The sequence below is a fragment of the Camelus ferus genome, chromosome X (assembly GCF_009834535.1).
Source record: "Camelus ferus isolate YT-003-E chromosome X, BCGSAC_Cfer_1.0, whole genome shotgun sequence".
NCBI lineage: Eukaryota > Metazoa > Chordata > Mammalia > Artiodactyla > Camelidae > Camelus > Camelus ferus.
Window position 1 is genome coordinate 66,727,881 of NC_045732.1, and position 23,230 is coordinate 66,751,110.

A 23,230-nucleotide genomic window follows, 5' to 3' on the forward strand; every position below is an offset into this window, starting at 1 on the left:
TCGCCCCTTTCAATATCTTCTTTGGTTCTGAGAGGATGGATCTAATGAGCAAAAGCACAAGGCCCTTCTCTTCTACCCTGTAATGCACAGAGCCCAGGGCAAGGCACAGGCAGGAGGGAGTGACAGAGTGTGGGGGGCTCTGTTCAAGCCTCACGCCACCACCCACCACGGACGAAGAGCCCAGGGCCTAGGCCCTAGGCCAGGCCATCAGCAGCCCCGAGCTCCCCCGCACAAAAGATGGTCCTGAAAAGCCGCCAGGCTCTTTGTGGGCTCGTCCATACCCATTTTCCCGCTGGCTGGTGTCTGGCATAAAACCCGCTGCAGGGATGCAGCGAGGCAGCAGCTCAAGATCCTGATAGGCACCCCAGAGGCTGTGGCTCCCCCAAACAGCAGGGAGCGGCAAGAGGTGTGCAGGTGGCACAGGGGTGTGGTTTGCTGGCCTTACCTCCTTTCCACAACAGGTAGATGGGCACCACGTAGAGCATAACATGCTGAATGTAGTAAATCTCCAATTCAAAGGGGAGCTGTAAGGACAGGGGAGAGAGAGAGGGGTTTTAGAGCAGGAAGCATTCATTCCTAAGTGGAACACCCTTGCTCTCAGGGACTCCCACCTTAGCAACCCCCTGCACTTCGACCAACTCCCTTCACAATTAGAGCAAAAAGAATGGAATACTTAGGACCTAGGCCAGCATCTTCCCAAGAGTATTTTGCAGAGATGGTACTTGAAAAACGTTCCACTCAGAAAGTTTGGTTAAAAATTTAAGAAATGTTACATACAGTCTATCCCCTTGGAGATTCACCATGTATATTAGTGGTATATTAAGGACCTTTGCGGTCTCAACAAGTAAGAAACCTGCTTAACATTATTTATCTAGTGTTTCTCAAACTTATTTAGCCAGTGCCTTGGTAAAAAAAAAAATAGCACTTAGTATCCTACAGAATACTTGAAGAAACACCACCTTATGTCACTTCCTGCTCCTGGTGAGTAGGTGACGGATGACTTAAAAGCTTATTTTTCATCTGACATGAAGAACATATGCGGTAGGATTTATTAGTCCCAATTTCCAGATTTAAAAAAAAATTGATTGCTAGGTTAGGTCTAGATCCAAGAATAAAGAGTTTCTCCACGGGATACTTGGGTTCAGTCCAGAGTTAGCCCGACTTTTGGGTGAAGACCAAGCGGCTGGGCCAATCGTGGCAGGGCTTGCCAAAAAGAGCGCCCCCCTCCCCTTCCACCCAACACGCCCACTCATTCACTCCTGTTTCCCCTCTCTCTTAAAAATGGAAGGTCGAAATTACCAGAGCAGGGCAGTTTCCACCTGGCCTGGGGACCTTGCTATAGCAGTGTAGCCTAGCAGCGGGTGGAGAGTGGAAACAGCTGGACGGCTAACTCAGTTCCGGGAAAAGAACTTCAGCTGCTGGCGAGAGGCCTGGCCTCCGGGGCTTACATAGCCCTACACACACACAGACACACACACACCCCCAAGGGGAAGCCCAGAGAGACAAGGACACCCAGGACAAGGGTCAGCTGCCCCCCTGTGCCCTACCGGGTGAGCACAGAACCAAGCCTGTGAGCTCCTGAGAGAACACAGTTCTGGGCTTCCTGGCCCAGGAGCCCAAGCCTGCCTTGCGCCAAGAGCTGAAACCAAAAGATGGCAGAGCTCCCAGAATGGGAGCTGGGATGACTGTGGACCTTGGACAGAGTCACTGGCTCTGGCTCTTGAAAATAAAAACCCACGCAGAAGGGAAATTTCCCACGGACCCAGATGACGCTCGACTATGCCCAGAAGGAAATGTAAAATCCCAGGAAAAGAAATGAGGTTCCAAGCGTCTCTGTAGACCTTGCGGAATAGCTAAAAGAGGTCACGAGGTTTCACAACGGGCATCGCCAGCAAGTCACTTTGAGCTCCCAGCCACGTCCCCAAGCAGCACCTGTGCCGAACCCTCAGACTCCAGCAGCTATTGACCTACGTGGGCTCACAGGGCCCATTTGATTCTCCTTCCCTCCCGGCCCTCCTAGAAAGCAAACTCCCCATCTGCATGTCCAGGGAGGCAGTTCAGCATTGTGGCCACAACAAAGACTTGGGAGTCTGTGAAAATCCCTGTTCTAGATTTGATTCTGCCACTTAATAGCCCCGTGGCCTCAGGCAAGTCACTTAACCTCTCCACCCTAGTTGCGGCACCAGTAACATTCAAATAATTTTGTTATAAGATAGGGATCATTATTTTTAAAGTTTCACCATCACAAACATTTGTAGAGTACTCACTGTGTGCCAGGAACCAAGCACTTTGTTAACTATTAATTCATCTGTAACTGTTCCAATTAACTCCATTTTAGAGATGAGAAACTGAGGCACAGAGAAGTTAGATTAACTTACCCAAGGGCACACGACTCATCCGATGAGAGCCAAGATTCTAACTCAGGCAGTCCAGCTCCAGTTTACAGCCTTTGTCCGTACACTCCGCTACCCTACGTCCGGCTCCTTCCCTCCAGCAAAAGCCTGAGGCCTGGGAGATGCGCAGTGGGGATCCATCTCCACTGCGCATCTCCACTGCGCAAAGGAGATGCGCAGTGGCGAGGAGCACTAACAACGGGCGCGGTAATGGGCAGCAGGATTAGCAATCCTCTTCCACCTGGGGACCATCAGCCCCCCACTCCCCGTTCCCATGTCCCCACCCTAACAGCCGGCTCGCTCTGCCCCACCGTGGCCCCAGGCCCCGCACCACACAGTGACCAAGCCTGGCCCGCAGTACAGGCCTCCCAGCTCCCGCTGGGGCTCTAGACACCTCCGGCACAGATCTCAGCAGGGGTGGCCAGGAGACTGCCTCCGTGGCAGTGCCCTTCCTCTGAGGGCTTACTCGCCGCCTATTCCAAGAGTTCCCTACCTCGGTAGGTCACAGAGAGTGTTCCACTAGGTGTGGGCAGCGCTGACAGCCAGGGCCAGGGAGGAGAAAGTGTGGGAAAACAGGGAGAGGAAGTGAAGGGGATGCAAGAGAAGGGGGCAACAAAAACAACAAAAAATCCCCACACAAGTGGCAGGAAGAAGGGAGCTGAATGTGAGCAAGAACCTACCAGTGGTCATTTAGTAACAAAGAATATTTAGTAAGTACTTCTGCACCAGGCTCTGCATTACTTTCACGTTAAATACTTTCACGTATGTTAGCTCACTTAATGATTGCAAGGTTACTGTGAAGCAGGGACTATGATCATCCCCATTTAACAGATACGGAAAGTAAGGCACAGAGATGTGAAATAACATCTTAAAGAAGAAACGGCAGGGAAGAGATACGGGGGTAAAGGACATCCAGCAACAGAGCAGGAAAAAAAAAAAAAGCAGCTTTCTTTACCGAGCCCTGAATCTGGGCTGAGTCCCAAGAACTTTCTCATGGAGTCTCCCCACCCTCTTTTCCCCATTTTATAAATGCTATCTGTAAAATGTCGTTCTTCCCCACTCCCTGAAGAAGTTCTCCTTGGCTAACTCATCTCTATCGTACAGAACTCACATCTGGAACTCCACTCTAATGTACATATCCGGGCTCCTTTTCAGCTGGAGGATTCCCGAGGCTTTAGACAAAAAGTCCTACATCACTGCAATTGAAAGCCAAAGCAATAAAAAATGCTTTAAGTGACATAGGTCATAACTTCCTTCTCACGTCCAAGTTAACATCTTTTTTTGGAATCAGAAGAACAGACTGGTAAAGGTCTCCAGGCCTCTGGAGTCAGACGGCCTGAAACATGAGGTGCACGGGGTCCTTCTGGGGCAGGACCCCAGGCCTCCTTCCTCCCATCCCTCCACCCTGACAGCCGCACCACCACTCTGCCACGGAGACCACTGATCCCAGTAAGCCCCACATCCCTGGTGACTCCAGTCACCCTAAGAAGCCCAAGAGTCCCAGGTCACCACCCAGTACAGAAACTCTAATCATCCCAATGCTGAAAACCCTTCCAACTCCAACCTCTGGAACCCACTGACCATCATTAGCGAAATCCCCTCTATCTTCAAACTCTTCTCTGAAACATCTCTTCACCTTCTTACTTTGACAAAACCCCGGTCCCCTCTCTGAGGACACTGCTATCCCTACAGCCCTCTCAAGTTGTGGGTGGTTTGCCTCCCTTGTCGTCTTGTTCCACTGGGCCAAGAGGGGACCTGTCTGCTCTTCACTGCTGCCTCGAAACTTCTGTCTCCTCCAGAACATTCTCTTGGCCCCCTTCCTAGCCACTCCCCTGATCGAAAGTCATGTCATCCAGTCTACCACCCACTACTCTTTTTGTCCCACTTAACTACAGATCCTGTCACTGCTTTCCAACATACCTTTGTCAAAATTCCTATGTCTTCAGCATTTAGCAATACTCTGGTCTCTCAATGTCTTGACCTCCTTTCCCCTCAAGATCTCACCTCCATCTCACTTCAGCCCTTTATTTCCAGGGTCACACCTGTCACTACCAGCACCTACAACCCTTCCATAAACCGTCACGCACCCCACTCTCCAACCACCACCAGCCAACCACCACCTACCAACTCACCAGCGCCTCCTTATACCCCAACCCGAGCAATCCTCCAGCTTCACTGGGACCTCCACCTCTTGATCACTGCCCTCACCAACCTGACATCCTCATTTCTGTGCCTGCCCATCACTCCCTTCCATACAGTCTCAACCCTCCTTACACTCTCCCTTTTTCCTCCTTGTCTCCAAAAACCATATTCCTTGTTAAATCGAACTCTCTCCCTTCGTGCCCCTCTACCACGCAAGTAAGTACAGCTGGAGAAAAAAATAAGACTATGCTGTTAATCCTTTAAATTCATGACTGCAAATTGTGAGTGGGCCCTTAATCCAACTCAGTCCATTCACTCTTCTCGCTCCGACTATTCCTCTATTTCACAGCTTCTCCTGGGTTTCTCAAACTTTCCCCCATCCGCCCTCTCAGCTGGTGCTGTGACTTTCTATTTCTTTCGGGGAAAGGGAGCAATCGGAAGAAAACCTCAACAAATTCCCACCTGTGCCTCCCTGCACCTCCCATACCCACAGCTGCCTTTTCTGCCGCTGCTACGCAGGAATCACCCTGCTGCTGGCTCAAGCTGGTCCCCTATGTCCCCATTTGTGCACAGGATCCTACTCCGCTCGCCTACTCAAGAACACACCAGCAACTGTTCCTTTTTTCACTGGATCATTCCCATCAGAAAACAAGCTACAATATCTTTCATCTAAAGAGATAAAAACTCTTGATCCCACTGCCGCCTGCAGCTATTAATCCCATATCTGCCTCCCTTTATAGCAAACCTCCTCAAATGATTTCGTCTCTCCTCACAAACCATCATTTCTTCACTTCTGAATTTTCCTTCCATCCACTCCAACCAAATTTTCATACCCACCACTCCCCCTAAATTGCTTTTATTCAGGTTACCAATGAACTTCCCTGTTCCTAATTCCAATGGACAACTAGGATGGAAGCTGGCCCATATGACAATCTTTATATGAATTTTAAATCACCACCCCTTCTTCATCCACATGCCACGGGTGCTAGGGAGATTTTTGGCAAAATCACCGCCTTGTGCAGTTAACAACCTGTACAACCATATATACTGGGCCTGATCAACTTTCAGGCCTCATCTTACTTGACCCATCGGCATCATTTGATGCAATTGATCATTCCCTCATTCTTAAAACACTTTCTAGCTTTTTTCTCGACAAGATGGCTACACCAGCAGTAGCGGCGAGTGCTCCTCCCGCCAGTCCAGCCCCAGCCCCAGCTGCGGCCCCAACGCCGGTCCCGACTCCGGCCCCGGCCCCGGCCCCAGCCTCAGCCTCAGCTCCGGCTCCGGCTCCATTGCCGGCACCGGCTGCAGCAGCGACTGGGACCGCGGCTCCGGGTCAGACCCCAGCCTCAGCGCCAGCCGCAGCGCAGACCCCGGCGCAGTCACTGCCTAGTCCTGCTCTCCCAGGCCCCTTCCCCGGCGGCTGCGTGGTCGGGCTGACCCGGTCATTTTGGCCTCCATCATGGACAGCTACATGCGACACAACGAGGGCGCTGCCTGAGTTATCGGAACCCTGCTGGGAACCGTCGACAAGCACTCAGTGGAAGTCACCAATTGCTTTTCAGTGCCGCACAATGAGTCAGAAGATGAGGTGGCTGTTGACATGGAATTTGCTAAGAACATGTATGAACTGCACAAGAAAGTCTCTCCAAATGAGCTCATCCTGGGCTGGTATGCCACGGGCCATGACATCACAGAGCACTCTGTGCTGATCCACCAGTACTACAGCCAGGAAGCCCCCAGCCCCACCCACCTCACCGTGGACACGAGCCTCCAGAATGGCCGTATGAGCATCAAGGCCTATGTCAGCACTTTAATGGGTGTTCCTGGGAGGACCGTGGGGGTGATGTTCACACCGCTGACAGTGAAATATGCGTATTATGACACTGAACGCATCGAAGTTGACCTGATCATGAAGACCTGTTTTAGCCCCAACCGGGTGATCGGCCTCTCCAGTGACTCTCAGCAGGTGGGGAAGAGGGGCATCGGCCCGCATCCAGGATGCCCTGAGCACGGTGCTGCAGTATGCGGAGGACGTGCTGTCTGGAAAGGTGTCTGCTGACAATACCGTGGGCCACTTCTTGATGAGTCTGGTTAACCAAGTCCCCAAACTAGTTTGGGGACTTCGAGACCATGCTCAACAGCAACATTAGTGACCTGCTGATGGTGACCTACCTGGCCAATCTCACACAGTCACAAATTACCCTCAATGAGAAACTTGTAAACCTGTGAGTGGGCCCCAGGCAGCACTCCTGCCAGACTGGGCCCTAGCCCACCCTGGGACTCAGAATGGAGTGAAGGAGAAATGGTTTCTTTGTGGTTTGAGTCACACTGAGTCAGTCAACTGCTTGTGACTCTAAATAAACATAGCCTACCTTTTGTAAAAAAACAAACAAACAAAACACTTTCTACACTGTGCTTCCTGCTAGGACACCTCTCTCTGTTCTTCCCCTCCATCAGTGACTCCCATTCTCAACATCCTTTGCTGGCTCTTCCTTATGTCTCTCACCTCTACCTATTGGAGGGGCCCAGAACCAAGTCCAAGGATCTCTTTTCTATCCACTCTCACTCACTGGATAATCTTATCCAGGTTCCTGGCTCTAAATGCCATCTATATACTGATGACCCCCAATTGAGTATCTCCAGTGTAGAGTCAGGCTGTTAAGATTGAAATTCTAGCTCCATCATTTAGTTGCTACGCACCTTCAGGCAAATCACTTAATCTGCTGTGCTTCAGTTTGCTCATTTGTAAAATGGGGATGATAATAGTACCTATCTCATCAAGTTGTGGTGAAATTAGGTGAAATAATTCACGTCAAGTTCTCGGCCCACGTAGGTGAATAATCCATGGAGAGTGCTGGCATACAGTATGGGCTCAATCACTGTCATTATCATCCTCCTCTTCAACATCCATGTAGCCAGTAAGTGGTAAAGCCAAGATTTTAATTCCAGCCAAGAAGACATAACCTGGAGCTCTTTCCCCCTCATTATGAGGCCCCAGCAAGGGCCTCCAGCCAGAGATGGTGGCACCTGGACCTGCCCCCCAGACCTAGTCCCAAGTCACTATTTTATCAGATGACTACCGGAATAAACTTAGCTTCCCAGCTCAACCCATTCTTTTGGCCCAACTCTAAGAGAACGTTTCTCCTGGGAACTTCTTTATTTCTCTAAGGAATATCCATACTCCTCTCCTCTTCTTCACCCATGGCAGTCCCATTCTTACTCTCAGCCAGTCAACTAAAAACAAAACAAAACAAAACAAATACAAGAACAAAACAAAACAAAAACACCACTTACTGAGACACTACTTAGTGGCAGGTAATGTGCCTGGCTCTGGGTATATGGCAGTGATGAAAACACAGTCCCTGCCCTACAGGAGTTCATAGTCTGGTTGAGAAAACTAACAGATAAAGGGATAATGTCAGTGCAGCAAAAGAGCATGGGAGGATCTGCCTATCAAGCATCGGATTTGGTTTGATTTGTCTTTGAATGTAGGGGACAGGCCTGTAAGATATACAGTTGTGTAGAGCTCTTGCTGGTGGCTGTGTGCAGGGGATGCTGGTGGAGGCAGGGAGACCAGTTAGGGACTGGCAACAGCAATGTCTAAAGCAAGCTTTAAGGCAGAGGCAGCAAGAGGAGAGAAGGTAAGGAAGTTGAACCACCAGGGCTAAGTCACTGATATGAACAGTGGTACACAGAGATAAGGGCAGAGGTCAAAGAAGACCTCCAGGCTGATGGCCTCGGTGCCTGGTGGGATGTCGGGGCTTCTCCCTCAGTTGGGACTGACAATGGAGGAAGCCGACTGGAAGAGGAGGAGCATAAGAAAAGAAGCTGAGACCAAGCTGGGTTTGTGTGGCCAGTGTGAGAACCTGGCAGAGATGCTCAAAAAACTGTGGGAATGTGGGTCTGGATCTCAAGGAGGCTGGAGAAGATGACAAGAGTGGAAAGGCAAATGATATATATGTATATAAAATGCAAACAGGGAAAAGTAAAAGGACGAGATTCTAAGAGGCACAGAAGTACTGACATATTCCTTAAGCACCCAATAGAACACCTGAGCCACCCCGCCTGCAGACCCCTGGTCCGTGGTGCTCTTTCAAGAGGGAATGGGTGGCAAGAGATGGAAGTCGTAACTCAAGGGAATATTGATAGAAAGAATGGGAGAGCCTTGAACATATTTATAGACGGCGGGAAGGAGCCAGTGGGGAGAGAGAGGGAGGCTGAAGCAGCAGGCAGGGCAGGGGACACTGGCTGATGAAGAGGCCCCGAAGAAGGCAGGAGAGGTGGGACCCAGAACACACAGAAGGATTAGCCTTGGGATCCAGGAGGTAAGGAGGGACAAACTGGCAGAACTGAGGACAGCCTGAGGGAGGAACATGCTGGAAGTGGAGGCAGCTTACAATCAGGAGCTCCCGCTACCCGCTACCCGGCTGGAGACTCGTGTGACCAAAAGGGCCTGTGGCTGATGATGAACTGCAAAGTGAGCATGCGTGGTTACAAAGAAAGGACCCTGCTCCCAACTCAGCCCCAGACTGCAGCTCTCCAAAGAAACCAGGGCATCAAAACAGATCATTGCTACGGTCGGAATGCTTGTGTCCCCCTAAATTCCTGTCTGATGTGATGAGATTAGGAGGTGGGGGCCCTGAGAAGGAGATTAGGTCAAGAGGTTATCAGAGGCCTCAGAGAGCTCCCTAGCCCGTCTCACCCCAAGAGTTCTCCCTGGACCATGCCAGCACCCTGATCTCAGACTTCCGGCCTCCAGAACTGGGAGAAATCAACTTCTGATGTTTATAAGCCACACATCCTATGGTATTTTGTTCCAGGAACCGGAACAGACTGAAACAATCATCCATCTCCCTTAGAGGGGAAAGGGAAGAGAAGAGGATGCAGGCTTTGGACATGTTCCTGCCAACCGAGTTTGGCTTTGGAACACTTCATCTTCATTAGCTGACCATGGACTTCTGCTGTGGCTACTGGTGCCACAAATTCATTGGGACTAAATACTACTCGTTAGAGGAGCCACAAAAGGGAGGCCCACAACCTAAAATCAACCGCCAACATGTTCACAGAACAAAACAGCACACTGCCATGAAAAACAACAGGTGCCACGAGAAAACACTCAGACAAATCCAGAATGTGGAACATTCTGCGAAACAACTGGCCCAGATTCACCAAAATGTCAATGTCATGAATGAGAAGTTGGGGGGGACTGTTCCTAGATTTTAAAAAGTAAATCAACAAAACCTGAAGATATAGAACAATCAAAAGCAATCTTAAAAATTCAGTGAATCCTGATTTTAAAAAAAAAAGTTAGAAAGACATTCTTGGGACAATTGGGGAAATTTGAATATAAAAAGATGATTAGATAAAGCAGATAGTATTATAGGCTTGTTGATCACTTTCTTGAGTGTGATTATGGTATTGTGGTTGTACAAGAGAATGTCCTTTTCCTTAGGTGCTGAGGGCTCAAGTATTTAGAACCGAAGTGTCAAGATGTCTGCAACTTTTTAGGAAATGATTCAGCAAACTTAGATAATGAGAGAGAAAGAGAGACAAAAAATAAATATGGAAAAACAGCGATTGTTGACTCTAGCTGTAGGGTATATGGTCGTTGTTTACTGTGCTCAATGCTTCAGTATGTTTGAAAATTTTTATAACAAAAAGTTGGGAAATTTTTTAAACGTAAATAAATTTAAATAAGGTAAATCTGTATGAACTAATATGGCAAAATCCTAAGGTGTATTAACTGGAAGAAAAAACAAGGTGCAGTCATTTTGGAGAACAATTTGTCAATATTTATAAAAAGTGTTAAATATCCATTCACTTTGACTCATAGACTACACTCTTCAGAATTTATACTAACAGAGATACTGGCACACATGCACAAAACTGTCTGTATAAAGATGTTCATTACAACATTAGTTGTAATTACAAAAAATATCTAATAACAAAAAAGCTAACTGAATGTCCATTGGTAGGCAAGTCATAAAATACTCTGGAAGAATAACTATGCAACCATTTACAAAAAAAGAGGTACAGCCATTTGTAGGTAAAACTGAGCAAATCTATACTGAACAAAACATGATCCTTTTTGTAGAAGAAAAAGGGCAGATCAGTCTTTGTATTTTTAGATGTCTGTCAGTGTATCGTAGGACTGGGATGATATTTACCAAACTGGGCAGGGAAACAGGACTGGGGAGGACTGGTTGGGACAGGGAAGGGGAGACCTTGACTTAGATTCTATGTATTTGTATAGCTGGATTTTTACAGTAAATGAAGGTATTCATTTATTAATCATGTAGCTAAGAATTTAAAAGTCAAAGAGAGGTCAAAAGAGGAATGTACTCCTTAGCAACAATTACCTCTGGGTAGTGGGTGGGAGAACTTTCAATGTTATATTCTTCATATCTGTGTAGTGCAGGAATCCTTAACCAAGAGGATGCATTAAGCTATTAAGGATGATCAGTGTGAAGTTTTTCTAGTTTGTAAGAACCCCCTCTTTTAGAGTATCTGAGCACATCACAGACCCCCTCTCAAAACCCTTGTTTTCATTCTATCTTCCCTGTGACTCGACTCCCACCCCCGGTATGGACAGATGCCCACAGCCCTACCAGGCACAGGAAATTCTACCTTATGCTCAAGGTTTGAGGTGGAGACAGGGAGGGAAGAGCAACTAGGGTGAGTGGTGGGAGGACTGCCCCTTCCTTTTGTAGTCCAAACCCTATCAGGACTACTCCCGACTTCATTCTTGGTGCTCAGAGCCCTGGGGAGAGCAGGAGAACAGAATTGTGGTTGCCAGGTAGCTGTCCCCAGTCAGCCCACTAATGTCAAACAAAATATTTCCCAACTTTTTACTATAAAAATTTTCAAACATACTGAAGCATTGAGTATAGTAAACAATGACCATATACCCTACAGCTAGATTCAACAATTGCAGTTTTTCCATATTCATTTTCTCTCTCTTTCTCTCTTTATGGAAGTTTACTGAATCATTTCCTAAAAAGTTGCAGACATCTTGACACTTCCGTTCTAAATACTTCAGCCCTCAGCTCCTAAGGAAAAGGACATTCTCTTGTACAACCACAATACCATAATCACACTCAAAGTGATCAACAATCCTATAATACTATCTGCTTTATCTAATCATCTGTTTAGACTCAAATTTCCGCAATTGAAAAAAAAAAAAGTTAAAGGAAACTAGTCAAGCTGAGTGAGGCCTTGAAGGATATGCAATGGCTGACTGACCTGAAATTCCACTCAGTCAAGTTCTATGGGCTTGCCAGGTCGAGGCAGGCAGGCCTGGGCAGCTGTGTCTTTCACACCAGAAAATACATGTGCACAAGAAACTGCACCATCAGAGTAAAATACTGGCAACGACCGAATACCCATCTCAAAGACGATGGAGAAAGACACTGAGGTACGTTTATATGATGGAATGTTACACCGCAGTGAAAATGTAACTACAGTTATACTCAATAATCAGGGTGAATCTTAGAAATATAATGTTTAATAAAATAAGCAAATCCCAGAAGACTACGTACAACATGATACCCTTTTTGTAAGGATCAAAAAGCAACTAAAATTAAATATCTTACTTAAGGTTATTTTATATATAAAATATTACAGATTTTATTACATACAATGTATATTTTATACATGTATATACATGGTGTATATATATGTGTTTATATTCTATGTATATGAGAGAGATTTCTTTTAAAAACAGTAAAGGAATAATAACCAGAATTCAGGCTACTGGTTCACAGCGGTGGTTAAGGATGTACGGTGCGGGGTGGGAGAAGCATGTAGGCTTACATCTGTAAGTTATGATCAATGTGGCTATTTCTTGGGTTGTGTTCATAGTTGTTTATAATAGTATCCATAAATAAATAAATGCACTCATGAATAAAATTAAAGCATTATGGAAGAATGTTGAAATTTGTTATGAATCGAGAATTATAAGTATGATCACCTCAATTGTGTGACCCAAGGTCTGTTTAAAAAGAAAAAGCAGTGGGAGTTTCATTAGAAAACCTGCCCAAGGTCTCAAGGCTGAGCCAGGATGTGAACCCAGGAAACCTGGCTCCAGAATACATGATCTGAACCCACTGTTGTCTGTTCTACTAACCCTGATGGAAAAGAAACAGGGTCTACTATTAAGCCTGAAGGCCTGACCCTACACCTAGCTACCACAAAATAGGCACTAGCTGTCCAAGCGGCCCCAGGTGGCTCTGAAGTCACCAAATCCAGATTTACTACTTCTTTAGACTAAGCCAAAGCTCAAATTTCATGTGGAAAAAGGAGAGACGATTTGAGTAAACAAGAAGGTACTTCAGGACTTAGAAGTCCAGCCCTGAACGCGTTATTTGACTTTTTACTCAAGGAGGGAAAGTAAATATTTGCGTGGATCTCTCCACAGAACTCAGGGGAAAGGCTAATGACAGAAATTGTTCAAAAGGCCTACAGAGGAACCAGGGCAGCTGTAAGTCAAGACAGTCAGCTTGTTTGCAGAGGCCAAACCACACCTACAGAATGACTGAGCCGGGGCTGGCCTTTCTGCTCAGGCTGTATGACAAGGAGCTCCACGAGGGCCTTTTGTGCTACTGATAGGACCAAGGCCTCATTCCCCTCTGCCTTGGGTTACAGATTACATGCAGAAAATGTAAGCCCAATGGAGTGGGAGGCACAAGAGGAAAGGTACTAAATAAACTGCCAGTCCCTCGTCAGCCCAGGCAGTCTGCATCTATTTGAGTACCTTCAAAGGCCTTGAGCACGAGATGGCTTGAAATAAGGCTAACCCCACACTCACACTAGAGCAAAGAAAGGGACAAACACATCTGAGATTTGGCTCTTAGCCCAGTCAAAACAGCTCAAGGGCACTCAGTACCCAGTCCACTGCCCTCAACCAACCAAGCAGGGAGTCTGGTTAATCTCCTACTCCTTGGGGGCCCTTAGTTGAAGGCAACCAGGGGGCCAGGCAGCCATTTGTAAGGCAGGCCTCCCTGCCCTAATGCCTCCAACATCTTCCCCTAAACAAGACCCATCACCTCTGCTACAAGCTAGAGCCAGGTTCATGAATCCCTAAATCTAGGGAAGGCAAATGTGACATGTCCCCTTGAGGCATGACCCTTGAGAAGAGGCCAAGAGATGGTGCTTGACCACCTCCTGACATGAACAGACTCTGCTCACTTCTCTTTCTGCTTCTTTTCTCCTCTTCTCTTCCCTTCTGTTTAACTCTCCCATTCTCCATCTCTTCCCAGGCTCCAAGCCTGCTCCTAGGTTTTCTACAAGTACTGAAGGATGACAGAAAGACTCGCAGCAGCTCCTGGCTAGTCCAACACACAGAAAATGTGTAGAATCTTTATTTTCACAGATTTTTTTTGAGAAAGAATTGTTTTGTCCCACTGGGAAGGGGCCCAGCATACTATATTTTAATGACGTTCCCCAAGTTAATCTGGATGCAGGTGTGCTTAGCCTATACTTGGAGAAATACTACAGGAGGCCAGCCTCCAAAAATCTAAATAGTAGGTGTGAAATTAGAATATTTTCTCATAGAAATGATAGGCACTCCCCTGGAAAATGTCCTGATAGAGATAATGATGTGACTAGTGTTCAGAACAGCAATAAAGATAATAAAAACAGTAAAAATAATTCATAATTGCTGGTACATAGCACTTCTCTGCTAGTCCTAAGTACTTGTATTAACTAACACAACAACTCTATAAGATAAATGCTATCATTTTCCTTTTTCCAAGGAGGGAATTAAGACATAAAGAGATTAAGTAACTGGCCCAAAAGCTAGTTATAGAGCCTGGATGTAAACCAGGCGATCTGACTCCAGTCTACATTCTTACCCACGGATCTACACTACCTCCACGTGTGCTGAGGCCCTTTACAGTACAGAGGTAGCCCTTGATTAACAAATGACTCAAATCCACGATGGTCTGATCCCACTGAGAATAGATAGATGGCTAAACCAAAGAAGAAATATTATCCTACCTCTTCTGTCCCCACTATGTGAGCCCAGATCTGGAATGTTTTCATTACATTGCCATGGGAACTAATCAACACTGGGATCTACCTCCCTGATCCCCCAGACACCAACCTATTCATTCAGATATTTATTGAGCATCTATTATGTGTCAACGATTATGAACAAAATACAAATGGTCCCAGTCTTCATGCACTTACACATACCTCACTCTAAATGCTGATTTCTAGGAGAACTCAGAAATCAAAAGATGATTTTAATCAGTGTTCCACACTACTACATATAAAATAGATAAACAACAAAGACCTACTGTATAGCACAGGGAACTATATTCAATTTCTTGTAATAACATGTAATAGAAAAGAATCTGAAAAAAATTATGTATGTATAACTGAACTGCTTTGCTGCACACCTGAAACATTATAAATCAACTACACTTCAATAAAAAACAAAATAAAAAAAATCAGTATTCCAAGGGCTTATGACCACCAATATTAATGTTGTGTTAGCTACCTGATGGGTTATATAGGCTTCCTAATACCTCACAGGACTTAAAAATACTAGACAGACATAAAGCAGGTATTTATCAACTGATACAGGTGATATTTCAGGAGAGCACTGAGAATAGATAGATGGCCAAACCAATGAAGAGAATTAGAATGACCTCCTGACTGCCCCCAACAGGAAGGACACAGCCATAAAAGGGTTGGAAAACAAGACACAGACTTCGATTCCTGGTAATAACAAAAGCTAGGACTTAAAGAGATCTGTGACCCCAAAAAGCCACATCTCACTGTAAAGGTATGTACTGTAAATACAAATTATCCCACCCCTAGAATGGTAAGGAAAATCCAGTCTCCAATCTTGACAATGAGTTGGGGTAGTAGTAAGGGAAGAAACTAGTTAGTTCCACTAAAAACTTGGAACCACAAGCCAGCCATCATGTGGGTTTGCAGGCTAAATTTACACTACTTGGGTAATCCAAAAATGTTAGGTTGAGTTTTATTTAGCATGATTCCAGACTGGTAGCCCTCAAGTGCCTGGCAAGAACAAAGACAAATCCTGTCTAGAGAAATGCAGGACTCAAAAAATTCCAACAAATAAAATCTTAAGGAAAATAAGTAATGTACAGTAAAAGAAAAATAACAACTATAATATTTAAAATAAAACCTAAACACACAAGGAAATAAGCCAAGAACCAGTAAAAACAGAGCTTCAAGGACCTCAGAATACTTACAGACTATGTTTAATATTTTTGAAAAAAATGAAAAATAATTGAAGTTAAAAACTCTATTGAAATAAAAATTGAAAAATTATTTTTAAAATAATTAAAATTAATTATAAAAATAACTTTAAATAATTTAAAAATTGAAAAATAATTTAAATTAAAAGCTCTATTGATACAGAAGCAACAGTTGAAGGCAGTGAGAATGATCAGAAACCTGATGATAGACATATGCCCACAGGCTTAAAAAGTTCAGACTCTCAAACAGAATAAGCAAAAACAAATCAACCCTGAAACATAATAATTACTAAAACTGCAGAACTCCAGAGACAAAGAGATCTTAAAACCAATCAGAATAAAAAGAGATTACTTTCCAAGAAATAAGTTAAGACTGACCAATGATTTTTCAAGGCACCAATGGAAGACGGAATATAGTAAAATTACATCTTCATTGTGCTAAGAGAAAAATAATTATGAACCAAGGATTCTATATCCAGTGAAAGTGTCTTTCAAGAATGAAGAATGAATACAAACATTTTTAGGTAAAGAAAAACCAAGAGTTTGTCAACAGCAGATCATCTCTAAAGGGGATTCTCAAAGATATAATTCCAGCAGAGGCAAAGTAATGTTATATGGAAGGTCTGAGATGCAATAAAAAATAGTGAGCCAAGGAAGTGGAAATTATATAGGTAAATCTAAATGAACATTTTTATATAAAATAACATTATTTTTAAAAGAAAAGCTAAAATAATACAGAATTAAAATACATGACAGCATAAGCATAAGTTGAGGGTGATAAATAGTTAAAATGTTTTAAGGTCCACGTGCAAAAGAATAAAGTTGTAACCCTATTTCACATCATATACACTCCTATGGATATACCCAAGAGATTAAAAAAAAAAAGTCCACACAAAATGTTGTACATGAACGTTCATAGCAGCACTATTCATAACAGCCAAAAAGAGGAAACGATCCAAATGTCTATCAACAGATGAATGGATAAATAAATATAGTATATCCATACAATTGAATGTTATTAGCCAATAAAAAGGAATGGGTTACTACTAGATGCTACAACATGGATGAATCTTCAAAACATGATGCTAAGCGAAAGAAGCCAGACACAAAAGGACAGACATTTTATGATTAAATTTATATGAAATATCCAGAACAGGCCAATCTATAGAGATAGATACCAAATCAGTGGTTACTCAGGGCTGGTGGCAGTGGGTGCGGAGTGTAGGCCACAGGGATGACAGCTAAACAGTACAGTTTCCTTTGAGGGTTGATAAAAATGTTCTAAAAATTAATTCTGGTGACGGTTGCACAACTCTGTGAATATACAAAAAAAACATTAAATTCTACACTTTAAATGAGTGCATTTTATGATACGTGAACTACATCTCAATAAAACTATGACCAAAAAAATGCTGTAAGATCCCTGTATTATTTGAGAGAAAAGTAAAGATACTGATTGACTCTAGATCTAGATAAGTATTTCTGTTTACATTGGTAGGATAACCATTAAAAAAAAATAACTGAAAGAGTGTGTATAACTTCTAAACCAGTAAAGGGAAAATAGAATGATAAGAAAATATCCAATAAATCCCCTCAAAAGGCTAGACTGAAGCTTAAAAAAAAGACAAAATGCTCCAACCTGGAGTTTACAACCCATATCAAACGGTGGCAGACCAAGTGACAAACAGCGGTCACATCTGTGCTTAGAAGCAGGCTCTTCTGTGTGTGCTGGTGTTAGGGATGATGAGTGGAGGCCCCCGCCCTACCTAACCCGCTTCATTAATAAGGTCCCTGGAATAAAACAAACCCCCTGTGGAAGGCCTGGGTCCGCCAAGCAAATACCACCTTGGGAGATACGTCCCCGCTTTGGTCATCAGAGACCAAAATTTTTTCCTCCAATTAGTTGAGGCCTATAGGTTTTAGTTTCTAAAGGAAAATAAATCATTCTATGCTGAAAGGTCATCTGAATTTTGACACACAAGCTAGTTTGAATTATTAAGGGTGTAATGGGTTTTTAGAAACACCTTTAACAGATGGGTGAGTGACTTGTACACACAGGGCTCAGCCCAGGAATGCCTGGCTGCTTCAGTAAGAGCCAAGACTGCACCGAGTGGACGCCACCATAGACAGGATCCCTGGCTCTCTCTCTAGGGCAGCCAGTCGTCACAGGATAAGCGTTTGTGCCGTGGTTATTCCATGTATTGGAGCTGATGAATGGGAATGCTGTTATCCCCTGACCAGAGAAGATGGGGAAGCCTAGCTCTCCGGCTACCCTGGTCTCACTGTTCCTTTTCCCTCATGGCTGCAGCAGCAGGAGAAGTCAAATTTAAACACATGTGGAATGACTATTCCTGCCTAAGGGCTTACTCAGTTAAAGGAAAAAGGATCTGCTCTTAGTTCCCCCTTTGGAGCTAGGAGTTTAGTCTGTAACCACACTAAAACACCCTGCCAGGACAAGGTTCCAGGCGTTATTTTCTCAGGGACAGCTTTGGCCCTGCATCTGCCAACAGTACCCCCTGGCCCCTGCTCCACAGGGCAAGTCGCCATTCCTTTGCTCAAGACTGGAAACAGAACAGGGCCCATCCCTTTGGCCCCAGTTGCAGATGACCTTTGGCCTAGTTTGGAGACTGGGAAACAGCAGTTACATACAGTGAATGTGGTATGAGGCACAAATGGGAGTGGCCTGATTCTTTCAACACTTTCGAGATCATCTACAAATTGATCTTTCTCATCAGTCATATCTTGAACATCCACTCCATACAGAGTGCATGTTCACACTTGTGTCCTCATACCCCTCCAAGACACACACACCCACACCCATAAAGCTCTCTCCATGAATCAATGTTTCCATTGATTGTGTCTCATTGTGCCTCCAGAAAATGGAAGTGGAGAGCAACAGTTAATGCCTACTTGGAAACAAATTCTGGAAATCAGAAAGCCATGGATAACACTCTTTCCCAGTCAAATGATGGCTCCTGGAGTCAACAGTCTGTACCTGTCACAGGGCAGGAGCTGCTGTGAGTCCAGAGTTGAAGGTTCCTCCTGCTTTGAAACTCAATGCCCTTGGCAGAGCAGAGAGGTGGGCTCCGGATCAGCAGGGGAAGGGAAGCCGCATTCCCTCCACCCTTTTGTCAGCCGACTTCTGCCCCAATGGGAGAGCCCCCCAGAGGGCAGCAGTCAGACCAGAAGCAGGGAGGAGCCAGGCAGCTTCTAAAAGATTCATTGTCTCCTCTTCCTCTCCATTCACCCTACAGATAGCCATGTCTAAGTGGTTGTCATCTTAGAAAAACATTCTGTGGTCTGTAAGGACATGTTCTGCTTCTTTAGAACCACCCCCCCAACACTCCCCACCCCTGCCTATTTTGAGCCAACATAATTTACAATTCCCAGAAATGCCTGAGAAGCAGTGTACGCACTTCTGGTGCCAAGCCTGACTGGTTTTACAGATTTTCATTTAGCAGGTGTCTGTTGCTAAATCAGTAGCAGCTGTTAATTGCTTTTCCTCCCTCAAACCTTCAGACAGAATGAAACATCTGGTACTCGTTGTCTCACTTCAGGTTAAAATCAGATACCTTATCATTCCTCCTTTGGGTTCCATTTTTATTAAAAAGCTGTCAGCTAATGCCTGGAACAGGGAGCAGAGAGCAAGCCTGCCCCAGAGGAAGGGGAATGATTCTAAGGGCAACCCAGCAGGCTGAGGCTGCCTCTGGTTTCCAGACCGCATGCACAGATGCAGGGTGGCTAGGGCACCAGTCCCCACAAGGTGGAGCTTTAAGCCCATGCCTGTCCAAGTTACTTGGGACTTCATTTCTTGAGCAAGGACTCTGAGGACCTTGCTCCCCCTCTTGCTGACAGCAGCCCTCCCTGCCCTGAATCTGTTCCAGCACCAGCAACCCAACATACCAGCTCGTCCTCCTCTCTGGAGGGAAGGGGAAGTCAGGGCGGCAGGGAGGGAGAGAGGAGGGCACCTATTCAATATGCACATGCTTCTGTGGCCATGAATGGAGATCTCAGAAAGAATAAACTATACAGTGCAGGAAATTACAGGATCCTGTCATTTCTAGCTCCAATTTATACCAGTATTGTCTTGCAGCTTTTTGAGCCATATTTTGGTTTTTGATTCCCCCCACCCCCCGCCAAATACCTGTTTGCTGGGCTCCAAATCTGCTTCTTGATTCTAAGCCAAAACTGTTCTTAACGGTACCTTAATAGCAACTCAAGTATTTTAGATTATTAATAATAATCTTAGTTAATCTTTATTGAGCACTTACTACCATGCATCAGCCACTGTGGTAAGCACTTTATGTGCATCACCTTATTGAAGATTTAGAAATTGTGACTGTCCTCATTTTACAATATGAAACAGGCTCAGAGAAAGGCTACTGATGTTGTAGAAGACTGGAACTGTGATCTGGCTGGATTAGAAACTTGTGCTCTGCTGACTGGGTATTTGATAATATTAAGGAATTATAGATATTGTCATAGATACGATAATGGCATTGTGATTATATATAAAGTGCTTATATTTTAAAGATGTATAATGAAATATCTACAGTTAAAATTACATGAAATTTCTTTTGAAATTATCCAGGTGTGTGTGTGGGGGGGGACGGACAGGGAGGCAGTTTGAGGTGATATGAGGTATACTGATTTAAAAAAAAAATTGGCTATGAGTTGATATCTAAATGTTTCTCTGAGTTCAGCGAGCAGCTCTAGTAAGTTAATGGAACCTGAGGAGGGGAGTTGTGGAGCCTCCAGTCTATAGCGAGTCAGTCAGATGCACAGGTAACTAATTGGCCTTATGACAGGCATCTCAAGTGGGGACAGTCTTATAGGACTGAGCACTTAACCTGTGAGGATTAATTGAGTTGACAGAGGTAATGAATCTAGCACAGTTCTGGGCACATACAGAGGCCCTCAGTAAATGGTAGCTATTATGGTGAATGTCTGATGATGCCCGTTGTTCCCTACCTTTGCTGTTATGAATCCTAAAATTTCAAAATTGCCCACGCCACACCTGGTGAATATCATATTCTAACCCACTGTTATGGACTGCATGTTTCCGTCTCTCTCCCACTGCCCACTCTCCCTCCCCCTGCAATTCACATGCTAAAACCCCAACCCCACAATGTGATGAGATTTAGAGGTGGGGCCTTTAGGAAGTAATTAGATTTAGATGAGGTCATGAGGGTGGGGTCCTCATGGTGGGATTAGTGCTGTCATAAGAAGAGACACCAGGGAGCATGAGGGCTTTCTCCCTGCCTTGTGAGGACTCAATAAGAAGGTGGCCATCTACAAGCCAGGAAGAGGGCTCTCACCAGAACCCGCCCAGGCTGGCATCTTGATCTCAAGACTTCTAGCCTCCAGAAGTGTGAGAAATTTCTGTTGTTCAGTCTATGGTTTCGTGATAGCAGTCTGAGCTCACTAATACACCTCCCCTCAGCATACCAGCTATCCAGTAAACATTTATTGAGCTCCTACTGTATGCCAGTCCTGAAGTATTTTATTTCCCTCTAGTTCCCTCATGGCAATGCAGTACCACTGTCCCTTAACAGAAACTCTATTAGCGTTGGCTGTTCTTTTAAATATGCTTAAGATTCTGCATTTTGAGTGTAGATACTGTAATTTGAACCCCTGAAGTATCACAATGCCTCCTTTGGAAAGAAGTAACATTTCTCACCCTAAGCAATTCCAGACTCTGAATGACTAAATACCTCCACATTAAACAAGATCTTACTACCCTCAGGTCCCCAACAACAGATATTTATTAAAGGTTACTAAAAGGACCTCCTCAACCTGACAAGGGCACCTGTGAAAAACCCACAGCTAAAGTCATACTCAGTGACGAAAGACTGCATGCTTTCCCCTTAAGATAAGAAACAAGACAAGGATTTCCACTCTCACCAATTCTATTTAACATTGTACTAGAAGTTGTAGCCAGGGCAATTGGGTAAGAAAAAGAAAAAGAAATATAAAACATCCAGATTAGAAAGGAGAAGTAAAATTATCTCTATTCATACATAACATGACCTTCTCTATAGAAAAATCTTAAAAAAAATCCACACATACAAAATATTAATAATAAGTTCTGAAAGGTTATAAGGTCAATACAGAAAAATGAACTGCACTGTAGCAATGAACAATCAGAAAATGTAATTAAGAAAGCAATTCTATTTGCAATACCATCAGAAAGAATAAAATACATAGAAATAAATTTAACAAAAGAAGTGTAAAATCTATACTCCAAAATCTATAAAACATCACTGAAAAAAATTAAAGAGCAAAATAAGTAGACATCCTGTGTTCATAGATTGGAAGACTTAATATTGTTTAAATGGATGGCAATATTCCTCAAATTAATTTATAGTTAATGCAACCTCTATCAAAATCCCAGCTGGCTGCTATGCAAAAATGGACAAGATGATCCTAAAATTCATATGGAAATACAAGGGTCCCAGAGTGCCAAAACAATCTTGGGGAAAAAATGACAAATTTAAAGAACTCAAACTTCTCAGTTTCAAAACTTTCTACAAAGCTACAATAATCATTAAAACAGTGTGGTTCTGGACTCATCCCCATGGCTGCTGCACCGGAGCCCCACGAGCCCGGGAAGGGGAAGGTTCTTTTTTATTTTATCCTAGCCCTTTAAGCTCCTAGGAATTTTAGATGTCAAAAAACATTCCCTATGCATGGGATTCAATCTTACATGACTCATTAGGATCTGCTGCGGCTGGCCTTGGACATTTTATAACTAGTAGAATTAGAATAGCATGTGATATTGGAGTAGGAGGATTTATCTTGGTGACTTTAGGATGCTGGTTCCATTGTAGGCGTAATTATGCAAAGCTAAGAATCCAGGAAACAATTGCCAGAGAAGGAATTAAAAATAAGATTTTATATGAAAGTACCCACCTTGATTCTGAAATAAAACAAACTAATGGTGGTGGCGGCGGCGGCGGCAGCAATTGAGCAGTCTTGAGCACAGAAAACCCAAATAAAACACTTCAGTGTGAACAGAGCTGAGATCAACTATAGAAAACATTTTATCTACCATAAGAAAGCTTTCACTCAAGTAAATAAAGTATGTGTAAGCTGTAAAAAAAAACAAGAAAACAAAACAGTGTGGAGCAACTGTATATATATCAATGGAATAGAACTGACGGTCTAGAAATAAACCCTTATGTTTACGTTTGATTGATTTTTGACAAAGGTGCCAAGACACTTCAACAGGGAAAAGTCTTTTCAACAAATGGTGCTGGGACAACTAGGTATCCACAGGCAAAAGAATGAATTTGGACCTCTTCCTCATACTATATTTAAAAATTAACTCAGGCCTAAATACAAGAGCTAGCACCATGAGAAACTTTATAAAAACACAGTCGTAAAACTTCATGACCTTGGATTAGACAATAGTTTCTCAGCTGTAACACCAAAAGCACAAGCAGCCAAATTAGAGATGAG

At 44.2% G+C, this 23,230-nt stretch overlaps 1 protein-coding gene and 1 pseudogene across 4 annotated transcripts in view; one reads left to right on the top strand and one right to left on the bottom strand.

Annotated features, from left to right (window-relative positions):
* Nucleotides 1–23,230, bottom strand: part of TMEM164 (transmembrane protein 164) — a 111,663-nt gene that overhangs the window by 32,536 nt on the left and 55,897 nt on the right. For all 4 annotated transcript variants that reach the window (XM_032475556.1, XM_032475555.1, XM_032475554.1 and 1 more), the window contains exon 3: nucleotides 446–524. In XM_032475556.1, the coding sequence (XP_032331447.1) occupies nucleotides 446–524 (79 nt within the window). The remainder of the gene's footprint in view (nucleotides 1–445; nucleotides 525–23,230) is intronic.
* Nucleotides 5,678–6,924, top strand: LOC102515418 (annotated as a pseudogene).